The sequence below is a fragment of the Hemitrygon akajei genome, chromosome 29 (assembly GCF_048418815.1).
Source record: "Hemitrygon akajei chromosome 29, sHemAka1.3, whole genome shotgun sequence".
Lineage (NCBI taxonomy): Eukaryota > Metazoa > Chordata > Chondrichthyes > Myliobatiformes > Dasyatidae > Hemitrygon > Hemitrygon akajei.
The window spans coordinates 35,187,517-35,200,576 of record NC_133152.1 but is presented as its reverse complement, the minus strand read 5'-3'; the positions used below and the strand labels follow the sequence as shown (position 1 = coordinate 35,200,576).

The following is a 13,060-nucleotide window of genomic DNA, read 5'->3' as shown; positions in this document are numbered from 1 at the left end:
AAGGAGCGATAGCCTCCTTTCTCCCGGATTTAGAACTCTTGCTAGACATTGTAAGTTAGATATGTTCACAGGCAAATAAGAGATACCGAAAAAATTCCTAACTTAGGTTTAAAAAATGGAGACATTTAGTGCAAAGATAGCGACATTAACGGAACAAAAGTTCGGAGCAGCTAAACAATCGCCATCTTACCGGAAGTCCCCATTTTAATTGATTTTTGGCATTATTTCTCATTAAGATTTTGTGATTTCAACAGAAGGTTGTGATTTCAAACCATAAAATGTCCCACCCCACAAAGTTGCTTTATCAGATTACAAACTGGAGACTAAATCATCAACAAGCTTGGCTCTCTTGATCATTCAGCAATGTAAATTGCTCTGTTTTCACAACAAAGCAGAGAAAGGGGATTTTTTTTAAATCACACTGCTCCTGCAGCTTACTTTCTTGAAATATTTTGGCTCAAATAACAATGATAAAAATGAGACCTGATGACACATACATCCAAGCAGCAGAAATACAAGTAACACATACATTATTTGCCTATATTATCATGTCTTGTTATTTAAAGCTATATTTTAAGACTTTTTCTATGTTTTGGACAGGTATTATGTAGTCTTTCTGCTTATTGAAAGCAAAACAGTCACCCTATATATAGAGCAGTATGCGTGGTCTATTACAGGGAGCAGTTTACTATGATATTACAATTCAGTCAAATGAACATAAGTTTCCAGCTTGAAATCTGCACCAGGGCGTGTTATTTATAATTTTATAAAAGCATCAAGACACTCTAACTTGCTTGTGTTTTGAGAGGTGCCATTGTGAGTGACAGTGAACGATAGTTAATAGTCTCATAGGAATGACTCATGTGACCTAACAAGGAGAAATAGGTAATCTAGAAGTTAAAAAAAAATCTGCAGGTGCTGAAAATCTGATGTAAAAACAAATGCTAGAGGTACTCAGCAGATAGTATTTGTGAAGAGCAAAATAAAATTAACATTTCAGGTCAACAATTTTTTTCAGAACCAAGTTTAGCTTATAAGGTTACACAGGATATTTTTCTTTATTAGCCAAGATAGGGGATACAAATACAAGGAGATCATGCTTGAATTGTAGATAGCTATTGTCGGGCCACAGTTCATGTTGCCATATTTGACAGCACCAGAAATTCTACAGATGAGTTTTTCAAAAATGTATTAGAGCTAAATAAATATTATGTGGATAGATTGGGTAGATTTCCTAAGAAAGGGGAGGCTAAGGGAGGTTAAGTAGAGAAGCAGAAATTATGAAGGGTCCAGAATGGGTAAATTGTAAAAATTCTTTTTCACTTAACATGCAGGTCAATAACTAGTGGGCAAGCTCTTAAAGTAATAGAATGAGAGGTGAAATGAGAGGAAAAAATAATCAGCATTCATATAGTTGTGTAATGGGGAGGAGGGAGATTATTGTGAAAATTCCCTGCCCTAAAGGGTGTTAGAGGTTGAAGTCCTTATCATATTTTTAAAAGTCTTTAGGTTTGCAGACAGAGATCTAGAAGGTGTGATATGTTTCAATGGCACCTTTTTATTGTTATAGTCACAGTAATTTGTGTGGACTCTTTCTGTGCCATAAATGTTCATGATTTGATGGACAATAGTGCTGTCTTTCCATGTTGATAATCCTGGACTTTGTACATTGTCATGTAACTCTCGGTTTGGCTACCAGCTTAATCTAGGGGATGATAGCCTCCGGCCCGACCAAACTTAAGAAATCTCGTTTGGGTAGATGCTGTGCGATGTGTCCCCTGTTACAAATCAGCACCACAAAATAACAAACAGTACACAATATGCGATTAAGCGATTGAGCTTTATGATTCTTAATTTGGCTATGGTTAGTAAAAAAGAAAAGAGCCCATTCTCATAAAACAGTATTATGCACAAATGTTGGAGCTCACGAATAAGGCCGTTGTCCACCATCGACCTCTACCGATCATCACTGACCTTTGGACCCTCGCTCCAAGTCCACTCCGTCCAGCGATCTACCAACCCTCTTCATTCGTGTCTTCTCTCCTCATCTCTCCCCGGCAAAAGATTGCGAAATCGATGATCCTACACACACAAAAAAGAACAACATCCCGCTCATTGGCTAACATGCCCCATTATATCTAGTCATAACCCAAATATTGCTGCTACAGAGAAACCATTACCTTAGCAGTGGAACCATAGCAGTGGAACATTACAGAGAGGCCATTACATTAGCAGTGAAACCTTACAACATGTTACAATCATATGAACAGGAACTCAGTCTTAAATATATTTGCAATCTCTTAAAATTTGCAAAAGCTGAGTAAGAGCTTTTAAGAATGCACAATGTATAAGTTCATGGCACTGAAACTTCAGATGCACAGAACATTTAGCATGTTATAAACAGATGTTACTGTATTTGCAGTATTGCAGTTTTCAATGATTTGTGCATTGTAATTATTGAAAATTATTTTCTGATATATCTTTTAGGTTGTTTTTGGTTATAGAATATGTCAATGGCGGTGACCTCATGTTTCATATGCAAAGGCAAAGAAAGCTTCCTGAAGAACATGCCAGGTAAAAGATGTTTTACATCTTCTGTCGTGAACTAAGAACAAAACAATTGTGGATAATACCACTTGGTGAAACTAAACTGATGACTGTAAGATAAATAATAGTGATATGATATACATGTTTAGGTGGGTGGAATGAGATAGATGGAGTAGATTTTAGTTGTGGTAAAAAGCAGTTATTATACCCTAGCCAAGGATAGTTATGAATCCAAGTGATTATTGTAATTAACATTGTATGTGCCCTTGCTTTTTGGCTTTGGATTAAATCATGCTTCTATATCAAATTACCTGTAGAATAGCTTTCGTCTTTTTGCAGAGCAATTTCAGCAGATAGAGGGAAGCAACATTTAATGTAAAAATAAGCTTGTTTTCCTTTCGTAATTCTTTGATTCTCTTCTCTTTTTTTTCTCCTTTCCTTTTGCATTGCATTCCTGCCCATGCATTTTTGTTCTGACACAAATGACGAAATAGTGATTAATTGAGAATGTGTATTTACCATCATTAGACATAGTTTTATAAGAAACTGCTTAGTAATGTAGACAATTTTGATACCTTAATAAATAACCAGGTAGTATGGCCCTATGTTCAAAATCTATGGAATTTGTAGAATGGCCAATGGAATCATATTTAATAATGGTGCCACTAATTCATGGTTTAAGGCCTCCACCAAAATTGAAAATATTATTGAAATATCAGATTTACCTCCCTGAATCTACTGCAGGAAATTATTCCATGATTTGAGGCCTCATATAAGCATTTTAGCTTTGATCTAATGGTTCATAATAACATTTGAATCTTCTGTTTTGATTTGTGCTCTAGTTCATTAATAATCATCTGGACTTATATGTATAAAATAAGCCAGGAAATTCATTAAAATTATGTGATTCTTAATAATCTTGTTGTTTGGTCTCAAAACAGCACTAAATTTTAAGAACATGCATCCATGATTAATTTGTATTTTTTCTCTTTAATGTGAAGATGATCATATTTTAAAATACTGGCGTTTTCCTGAAATATGAAAAAATGTTCTTTCACATTGTGTACATTGGTGTCACTTTAAAAATGTCATGGGCTTTGAACAATGGAATTAATGTGAATGTGGCCCACTAAGCAGCCTGCCTATGGTGCCAGCACATTCACACTCTGTTATGCAGAGCCAGCCAGCTGATCTTCTAATCCTAAGTGTCAGAGCAGGTTGCAAGTGGTAATCAGACATCTAGAAACAGTTAAAATAAGCTTCAATCATTATTTTAAACCTTTAAAGATGCTTTAAAATCCTTCAAGCAATCTAAAGGGAAATCAGTAAATCATGTAGCCGTATTCAGGGAATGTTGTGTTATTTATGTCAGCTGTGATTGGCAAATAACTGAGGGGCTCAATGCAGAATCCATGAGACACCCTAGTTTGGTGTTAGTGCTAAACTCTTGGCATGTAAGCTCAATTTGCCTCCAACACACACATTTTAATGCACTGGCAGAGAATCAGAACCTAGCTGATCAGCCAGGATAGTTGGCAACACAGACTGCAGATGCTGGAATCTGGAACAATACGTGATATGCTGGAGGAACTCAGCAGTTCAGCAGCATCTATGGAGAAAAATGGATAGCATTCGTTTTGAGTCCAGACCCTTCATCTGGACTAAAGGATGGGAGGGAGAAAGAAGGTCTGTATAAAAGGTGGAAGAAAGGGGTGGAACAGAGACTTGGCAGGTGATAAGTGGATCCAGAAGAGGGGAAGGTGATAGATGGATCCAAATGAGGGGAGGTTGATAGGCAGATGGGGGCAGGGAGAACAGGCACATTAAGCTGGGAGTGGGTGTAAATGGAGATGACAAATAGCTGAAGGTAATGTAATTCCTCACCTCCTCCTCCTGATCTATCTGGTCTCATCTCCATGAGTCTTGTCCCCTCCTTTCTATCTGTCCATCACTCCCAACACTCCTCCCACTGGTACTTTGACCCCATTCTCCCCCTCGACCTTCCCCTCTCCTATTAGAATGCATCGTCTTCTGGGGATTTTGGAGAGGGTGCAAAAGTATGTACAATAACTTGGCGTCATGTGCAGTTGCAAATTCCACAGGTTCCACACAATTTGAAGGGATTTCTCCTCATCTCAGTCCTCAGTCTGGGCCTGTAATCTAAGACTATCACTCCTCATAGTAAATTCCACAGCCAGGGAAACAGGCTCCCTGCATCCAATCTGTATGGCTGATGATTAGCTCAAGAAAAGGCATTATTCTCAGTTCAAATATTGATGAAGTACTGGCATTTATTAGTTCATGTTCCATATGAGGGGTCATCTGTGACAGAAAAACAGGCTATTGTAAAAGATGTGATGAGTGTATGGGACTCAGCAGTTGCTTTCATTTAGGGCAATTTATTCCCTGTGTAGAACCATAAATGGGTGGTTATAAGCTGAAAATGATTTCAGGAGAAATGTAAATGTAACTTAATAATTCTGGAAGCATTGCATAAATTAGCAGGGCAGGGATGTGCTGTAATGGAGGTTAATGCAATTACCAGTTTGTTTACTTTCTTGTAGATTTTATGCTGCTGAAATTTGTATTGCTCTCAACTTTCTTCATGACAAAGGAATCATATACAGGGACTTGAAACTGGACAACGTTCTCTTGGATTCTGATGGCCACATCAAATTAACAGATTATGGAATGTGCAAGGTATGTTGTTTGCCTATAGCCACAATAGTTAAGATGAACAGATGAATTGATCCTAACAAAGGGAAAATATATTTTCTTTATAATTTTTCTCCTCTTGAAACCTTCTTTACCTAATCAATGTGGCAATGAGCTCGGCATTGCCAGTACATATTTAATCAAATAGCTATGCCCAACTCAATTTTAAATGAATATTTGCAGATAGCTTATTCTTCTTGGGCGAGCACTTTATGGGAGGTGATATGCATATTTGACTTTTTCATTGCACTCTGGCACAAGCAGCTCAGCTATCTCAGGCAAATTTGGGATCAAACCTATAATATTAATATATTTGTTATTTACAACAATGCCATTCTTTGCCCTGACTGGAAAGAAAGAAAAACATTGGATTGCACTAGGATAGTGGTCCCCAACCACTAGGCCACGGACCAGTACCAGGCCGCACAGCATGTGCTACCGGACCATGCCGAAACGATATGATTTGGTGATGTGAAATGATATGAGTCAGCTGCACCTTTCCTCATTCCCTGTCACGCCCACTGTTCAACTTGAATGCACGCAAAGTCATCAGTCGCCTAAACGCAGTGACATCCTAGCACCAGGGATCACTGGTTGGCCTCAGGTAACCGGCCGCCTTGTGCAGCCGGCGAGAAGTGCCATTGCTACTGGCTTGGAGCGCAGACAGATGGACGCTGCCTCTAAACCTGTTTAGTACACCAAATGTTTGTGAGGAACCCATGCTAAAATATTCGCAGACGACCTAATTTGGGCTCAGGGTTTCATAATTAGCAGAGCAGCTACCTCACTTGCAATCTACTGAAAGTCATCCCTCCAGCCAAACTTCTGTTGGCCGATAGATCCTACCTACCTACAATAGGGGGCGGGTGCGCTCCCTGTTGTGCTCCTCATTCAGTCGGTCGCTCTCTCCAGCCTGCAATCGCTGCGGCCCCAACACGGGGACCTCTGGCCCTTACCTTGTCCTCTCACCCCACCCATGACCAGCCGCACCTGGCCAAGGCGTCTGGCGGCAAACGCATGGGAGGCTGGCTAATGAGGCAATGAAGCCTTCAGAACTGCTTTGGTACCTTGAGTCCAAGCACCCTGCACTTAAAGACAAACCCATTGAGTTTTTTGAGCAGAAAAAACGTGAGCAAGTGGGACAGAAGCAAATGCTGAGTGCCACGAAAACTAAATTGCAGAATAGACTGCACATAAGGAACCCCTTCGAGTATCGCTGTATTCCGGTCATGATTAACCACCCCCTGTCGGCTGGTTGCAAGAATATTGTCAATATTAAACCAGTCCGCGGTACAAGAAAAGGTTGGTGACCCCTGTACTAGGACTTTAAAAACACTTGCTTACAATGTTGATCATGACTGAGCTTAATTACAATTGGGGACATCCTTTCAGATGTTATAAATTAGAAATCTTACAGTTTTGGATATATACAGAGAAAATGATGAATTATTGATACAGAATCAAATGCATTACTTCATTGGCTTGTTCCATATTCACCTAAGTACTATGTACCATACCGAAGCTAGTTATCCTTGATTTGGAACTCTTAAGCTCGATAGTCAATTATCTCATTATTCAAATTTGTACTGTAGCTTAACATCAATACACTTAACAAGTTAGTTTTAAGGCACTAAATTTAAAAATTTGGAAGATCCAATTATTAGGTATTATAATGAGTCAAATACTACTTTTGCTGTCATGTAATTTCTGTTTCCTCCATAGGAAGGACTTGGACCTGGTGACACTACCAGTACTTTCTGTGGCACACCCAATTATATAGCACCTGAGATATTGAGAGGAGAAGAGTATGGTGAGCTTTGATTAACTGTACAGCGTATCAAAAGTACTTGAATTAGGGTTTTTAAGTTATTTTTCAAGCTAATGATTTTTTTTTTCATTTTATCATCTGTAAATTAGACCATAACACCAGAAGACATAAGAGCATAATTGGGCCATTTGGCCCATTGAGTCTGCTCCACAATTTCATTTTGACTGATTTATTATCCCTCTCAATCCCATTCTCCTGCATTTTCCCTGTATCTTTTGACAACCTGATTAATCAAGAACCTAACCACCTCCACTTTAAATATACTCAATTACATGGCCTGCATAGCTCTCTGTGCCAATGAATTCCACAGATTCACCACCCTGTGGTTAAAGAAATTTTTCCTCATCTCTGTTCTAAATGGATGTCCCTCAACTCTGATGCTGTACCCTCTGGTCCTAGACTCCACCACTATAGGAAACATCCACTCCACATCCACTATATTTTCAGTTTTCGACAGGTGACAATGAGGAACCCCTCATTCTTTTAAACTCCAGCAAGTTTAGGCCCAGAGGCATAAAACACTCCTCATATATTAACCCTTTCATTTCTGGGATCGTTCTCATGAACTTCCTCTGGACCCTCTCCAATGCTAGCACATCTTTTTCTTAGATAAGTGGCCCAATCCTCCTCAAAATACTCCCAAGTGCGATGTGACCAATGCCTCATAAAGCCCCAGCATTACATTCTTGCTTTTGTATTTTAGTCCTCTCAAAATTAATGCTAATATTACATTTGCCTTCCTTCCTACTGACTCAACCTGCAAGTTAACCCTGAGAGAATCCTAAATGAGAACTCCCAAATCTCTTTGTACCCCTGATTTTGGAATTTTCTTCCCATTTAGAAAATAGTCTATGCCTTTATTCCTTCTGCCGAAGTGCTTTTTACTGTACACTTCCCTACACTATATTCCATCTGCCACTTCTTTGTCCATTGACAATATTTAAGCTGAGTTTTTTAAATAATTGATCAGGTTAGTTTATTAATAATGTAGTTTATAAGTATGGATTGTTGTTTTTTATTTTTCTTGGATGAGGGAAGAGATGACATACTAGTGGTTAAATGGGTGGTTCTAGGGCAAGGGTTCCCAAACTAGGGTCTACAGACTCCTTGATTAATGGTAGGGGTCCATGGCATAAAAAGGTTGGGAACCCCTGTTACAGGGTATATATGATGGAGAAAGGAATTTCTACAAAAAATAATACTGCCTAATGTTTTTTATTGATCACTAGGTTTCAGTGTAGATTGGTGGGCACTTGGCGTACTGATGTTTGAAATGATGGCTGGAAGATCACCATTTGACATCATCACTGACAATCCAGATATGAATACCGAGGATTATCTGTTTCAAGGTTAGCCATGGATAAGTGGCTGAGAAAGAATAATTCTGTGTTCCATCCTTATCTATTTAGTGCTTTTTGGCAACGTCATCTGAACATAAATATGTTAATTTACCTCTTCTATCTGTTCGTCCGACATCCATTTCTGGACAGTAGCATTTTTTTTGATTAAGTATTTGAAGTCTATATCTTCAGATTTTCTATCTACTGAACTCTTGGCACTTATTCTATTATTTTCCATGTCACAGTCTTTTTTGAAACAACAGATTATTATAACCTTGGCAGTCTCTTTGTCTTCCAACATGATGTCCTTGCAATTATCTACCTGTATCTGTGTAACATTGTTTACCACTTCCCTTATCTCATTCCTTCTATTGAAATATTCACCCATTTTCATTTCCAGACAAACTCCTGTCTTCAATTTTCTGCACATTTCTTCACCTAATGCATATAAAATCCCAATGTTCATCTCCCATCCCTTTGGTCACTTTCCCTGTCTTTGCTGGCATGTGGTGGCATCTTCTAGTGTCTTCCAATTTACATCTCACATCCTTGTTTCAATGGCTTCAAAGCTTTGGCCTTCCCTTCTCCTTTCACCACTGCCAACCTCCACCTTACAAAATACACTTCGTCCCTATCAAACCTCTTGTTCATCCCGTTATCTAACCATTGGTGGCCATGCCTTCAGCATACTTGACACAATATTTTAGAAATTTCATTCTCCAGCTCCACACCCAAACAACCAAACCAGCTTATTCTCCTTCTTTATTTTACTCCATACTATTAAAAATGAATAATGAAACTATAAATCACCTGTGGCAGATGTATCTGCATTAGAAGTGCATTGTACTGCACTGTCCTTGTGTAGACGAAGTCCCATTTCACTCAGAGGAAATGCTCCATTGCATTGTGTGGCACTATAGTTGTGTAAACAGGATTAACTCAGAACAGCTATGGCAGTTCAAATCTAGGCATCCATTAGGCACTATGGACATTCTTTGTAGCAGCAATATACAATATATCACACAACCTAACATATTCTTCAGCCAGGGTATCAGCTCTTTGAGGAGCGGAGAAAGTGATCAGTTCCCAACATAGCACTACATGCATGCTAGACAACAAAAACAACATGCAATGGGATCTCACAATAATCAAAGCTCCTTGGACCTAGCTGTAAATGACAATGGACAACTAAAAAGCCAATCAGAGGAGGAGACTCAGGATTATCCCCATTATCAGCAGACAAGACTGAAGCATTCACAGTCACATTCAGCCAGAAGTGCTAAGTAGTTGATCGATCTCAGCTTCCTCCTAAGATCTGCACCATCCTATGTCTGACTACAGTCAATTCAGTTCACTACATTTGACATCAAGAAATTGCTGAGTGTGCTCAATTCAGCAGAGGCTATGGGATCAGACAACTTTCCACTGTAGTTATGAATACTATGCTCCAGAACCATGCTTTTTCAAACATTCAATGGCAAGATAATCATTCAGTCATCTCCTACGATATCCAGTGGTTACCACTGACCAACTCAAATAGCTATATACACACCTTGGCTCAAAACCACATCAAAAGTTAGTGACTAAGGGAGTGACTTGGTCTTCTGACATGCCAAACCTTTGCAACATCTACAAGGCAGAAGTCAGTATTTTGTTAGAATACTTTTGGCATGAGTAACCTGCAGTAACACTGGCATCTACCTAACAATATGAATAATTGGCCAGGACAAATCAAATCATGCAGCTTACTGATGTGTAAATATATTGCAAATCATTGTTATAGTTTGATTCTTGAAACTCTCTGCCAACAACACTTGGGACCAGAAATCCAGCAGTTATTCAAGAAGGTAACTCACCACTACTTTTAGGACCTGGGCCTTGCCAGGGCCTGTTTCCAAAAGATTAATAATGTAAAATAGGATGTGCTGGATAAGACCCTTTCCTTACTATACTCACTATACTTTGGATGAAAGTGTCCTCCAGTCTTTGCTACTGCATTCAAACTGAAAACCAAATAGTGCTTGAGCAGTGACTAGCCCTTGGGTAGCACATGCCATTGCTATGTCCACAGACCTTTGGTTGCTGTGATTTTTAAAATTTAGAACTGCAATACGGTAACGGACCCCTCTACCTCAATGAGCCCATACCTTCCAATTACACCCATGTGACCAATTAACCTATTAACCCAAACATTTTGGAATGTGGGATTAAGCCAGAGCACATGGAGGAAACCCACGTGGTCATGGGGAGATCATACAACTCTTTACAGATGGTGGCAAAATTGAACCCACTTCACTAGTGCGTTACACTAATCGCTATGCTACTATGCTGCCCCATGACTGGAGAAATCGAAAAACAGTTCAAATGGACATAAATAAATGAAAACAGTATATTAATGATATAGTTAAAACATATTTAAATGATAAATTAAAACCTTAACTAATATAAAGAGAATAAAAACACTTGCCTTTTCAATTAAGGTTTAGCATTCTCATCAGAACAAATGGGGCCTTGCTACATATCTCATGTATGATTGCTATAAAGACTGGAGGTGCATCTGGCTCTATGGTTTGGTATTTCTGTTCTTCGTCCCTGAACATAGTGCTGAGTCCAGCAGTAGTGAGAGGTCAGATGTGTTACATTTGTCTTTCAGCTCATCTCTGATGTTGGTTTTGCACTGGAGAGTTCAGAGGTCTCTACCATGCCACCAGCAAAATGTTTCAGACTATATTTTTATTTTATTGGTAAATATTTCAATTAAAAATAATGTAGAATATTAGTCTTGAAAAATAATCTGTAGCATTTCTGTTAGTAGCAAAGGGATAATGTGCGTGCTGACCATTCTTGAAGTACTAAATATCTTATACCACCTTGGGAAATAGTTTTATGCAGTGTGATTCTTGCTGGGAACTGATTAGATAACCAAGAAATTTGTTTGGAACCAAGAATGCAGAAGGAGAAAATTTGATCCCAGTAGTTGAAGGTCAAGTTCTAAACTGAAGTATAGGATCTCTCATTAACCCACCTCTCTTCTTCAGCTATAGTTGATCTAATGAAGTAAAATAAACATTAAAATGTTGAGTACTATTTAATGGAAGAAATGATTGGGGACTGAAGGAAAATTATCATCCATCATAAATGCAACTTTTTTTTTGATCCTTGTAGTCATTCTGGAGAAGCCCATTCGAATTCCTAGATCACTTTCTGTAAAAGCTGCCAGTGTCCTGAAGGGATTTCTAAATAAGGTAAGAGACTAATCTTTGAAACCATGATTTTAAGATTAAATGTCCACCTAAAGACAATAATGAGCTTTGAACAAAGAGGAGAAAATGAGCTGTTCACCTGATTGTTTTATTGCATTCAATGGCAATGATCAAAATCATGATGGATTTTGATAAAATTAATAAAGAGAAACTATTTTCAGTGGCAGAAAGGTTTGTGACTAGAGGGTGTGGATTTCAGATGGTGGGCAAACTAGCAAGATGTAACATGAAAAAACACCCTTTAAGAAGCAAGTCCTCCCAGGAAGTGATAAAGACAGGTTCAGAGTAATTTTCCAAAGCAACTAGAATAATGCTTATAGCAAAAACAAGGTTAGTTGAAAAAAGATCAGAAGTGTAGATCTTTCAAAGAGTTGGGCGGATACATAATGAATTGAAAGGACCCCAACTGCACTGCAGCATTGGTATTTCCAAGGAAGGACAACATGTCTGGCAGTGTAATAGATCAATCATTTACGTTGACACTCGGAATGGAGTGAGCCTGAAGTACAAATGTTATGAGGTGAGCTATGTTGAGCTGAGATAATACATCAACAAGAAATAGCCATGAATTTAATTGTGAATTAACAAGTTGAAAGAAAATGAGTATGCTTGTCTTTGTAAGTTGACTTGACCTGAAACCTCAAAGTCCTTGAATTTGTATTTATCTATTATAAATACCTTTTGATGAAGCAGTGTCACCAGACATTGAAGTTCAGAGCTGGTCATGGTGGTTTGTGGTTCATTGAAGGAGAGGTTAGATCTTCAGTGGGTGCAAGAGCATCTGTGTAAAAATGTAGGTAGAGATAGGGGATCGGTAGATTGGAGTAGTTTCATAATCCGTGAATGGTAGGTTGACAAGGGGGTGAAATGAGGTGACTAGTGAATTTGTGTGTGAGTGGGTGATTGATGGTTGGTGAATAAGTTTACTTGAGGATTGCAAGCCTGGGTAGATGTATGGAATTACTGGGAGGACATAGTTAGGCAGCTTGAAAATGATCTGGAAGAAAATAACTTAGAACTTATCTGAGTTAAATTTCCAGTACTGGGCTGGGACAAATTCATTAAAAGGTTTTAAAAATTAAGCTTCACAGGCACAACTAAAGTCTTTTGCTACTGTAATGGCATCCAGACTGTATTTTGTTTTTCTGATGGAAATCCAGAAGTGACATCTAGACGTTAAGAGCCATTACAACCATCCTGCAGAAAAAAAGTTGCAGAATCTGTGAATTTTCCTCTAAGTTTTTGATTCATTTTTAATTTTTCCTAAGAGCCTTAGTACAGCCTAATATAATTAACTTCTGTGCAATTATTTTCTCCTGCTAGTAGTTAGCAAGGCCTGGTAAACAGTGGTGTTATAGAGTCATAGA

At 38.5% G+C, this 13,060-nt stretch overlaps 1 protein-coding gene across 4 annotated transcripts in view; it reads left to right on the top strand.

Moving 5' to 3' along the window:
- The window catches only part of prkcz (protein kinase C, zeta), a 349,250-nt gene that overhangs the window by 245,701 nt on the left and 90,489 nt on the right, over positions 1 to 13,060 (top strand). For all 4 annotated transcript variants that reach the window (XM_073032157.1, XM_073032160.1, XM_073032159.1 and 1 more), the window contains 5 exons: positions 2,488 to 2,574; positions 5,112 to 5,247; positions 6,985 to 7,072; positions 8,320 to 8,439; positions 11,596 to 11,675. In XM_073032157.1, coding sequence (XP_072888258.1) covers positions 2,488 to 2,574; positions 5,112 to 5,247; positions 6,985 to 7,072; positions 8,320 to 8,439; positions 11,596 to 11,675 — 511 coding nt within the window. The remainder of the gene's footprint in view (positions 1 to 2,487; positions 2,575 to 5,111; positions 5,248 to 6,984; positions 7,073 to 8,319; positions 8,440 to 11,595; positions 11,676 to 13,060) is intronic.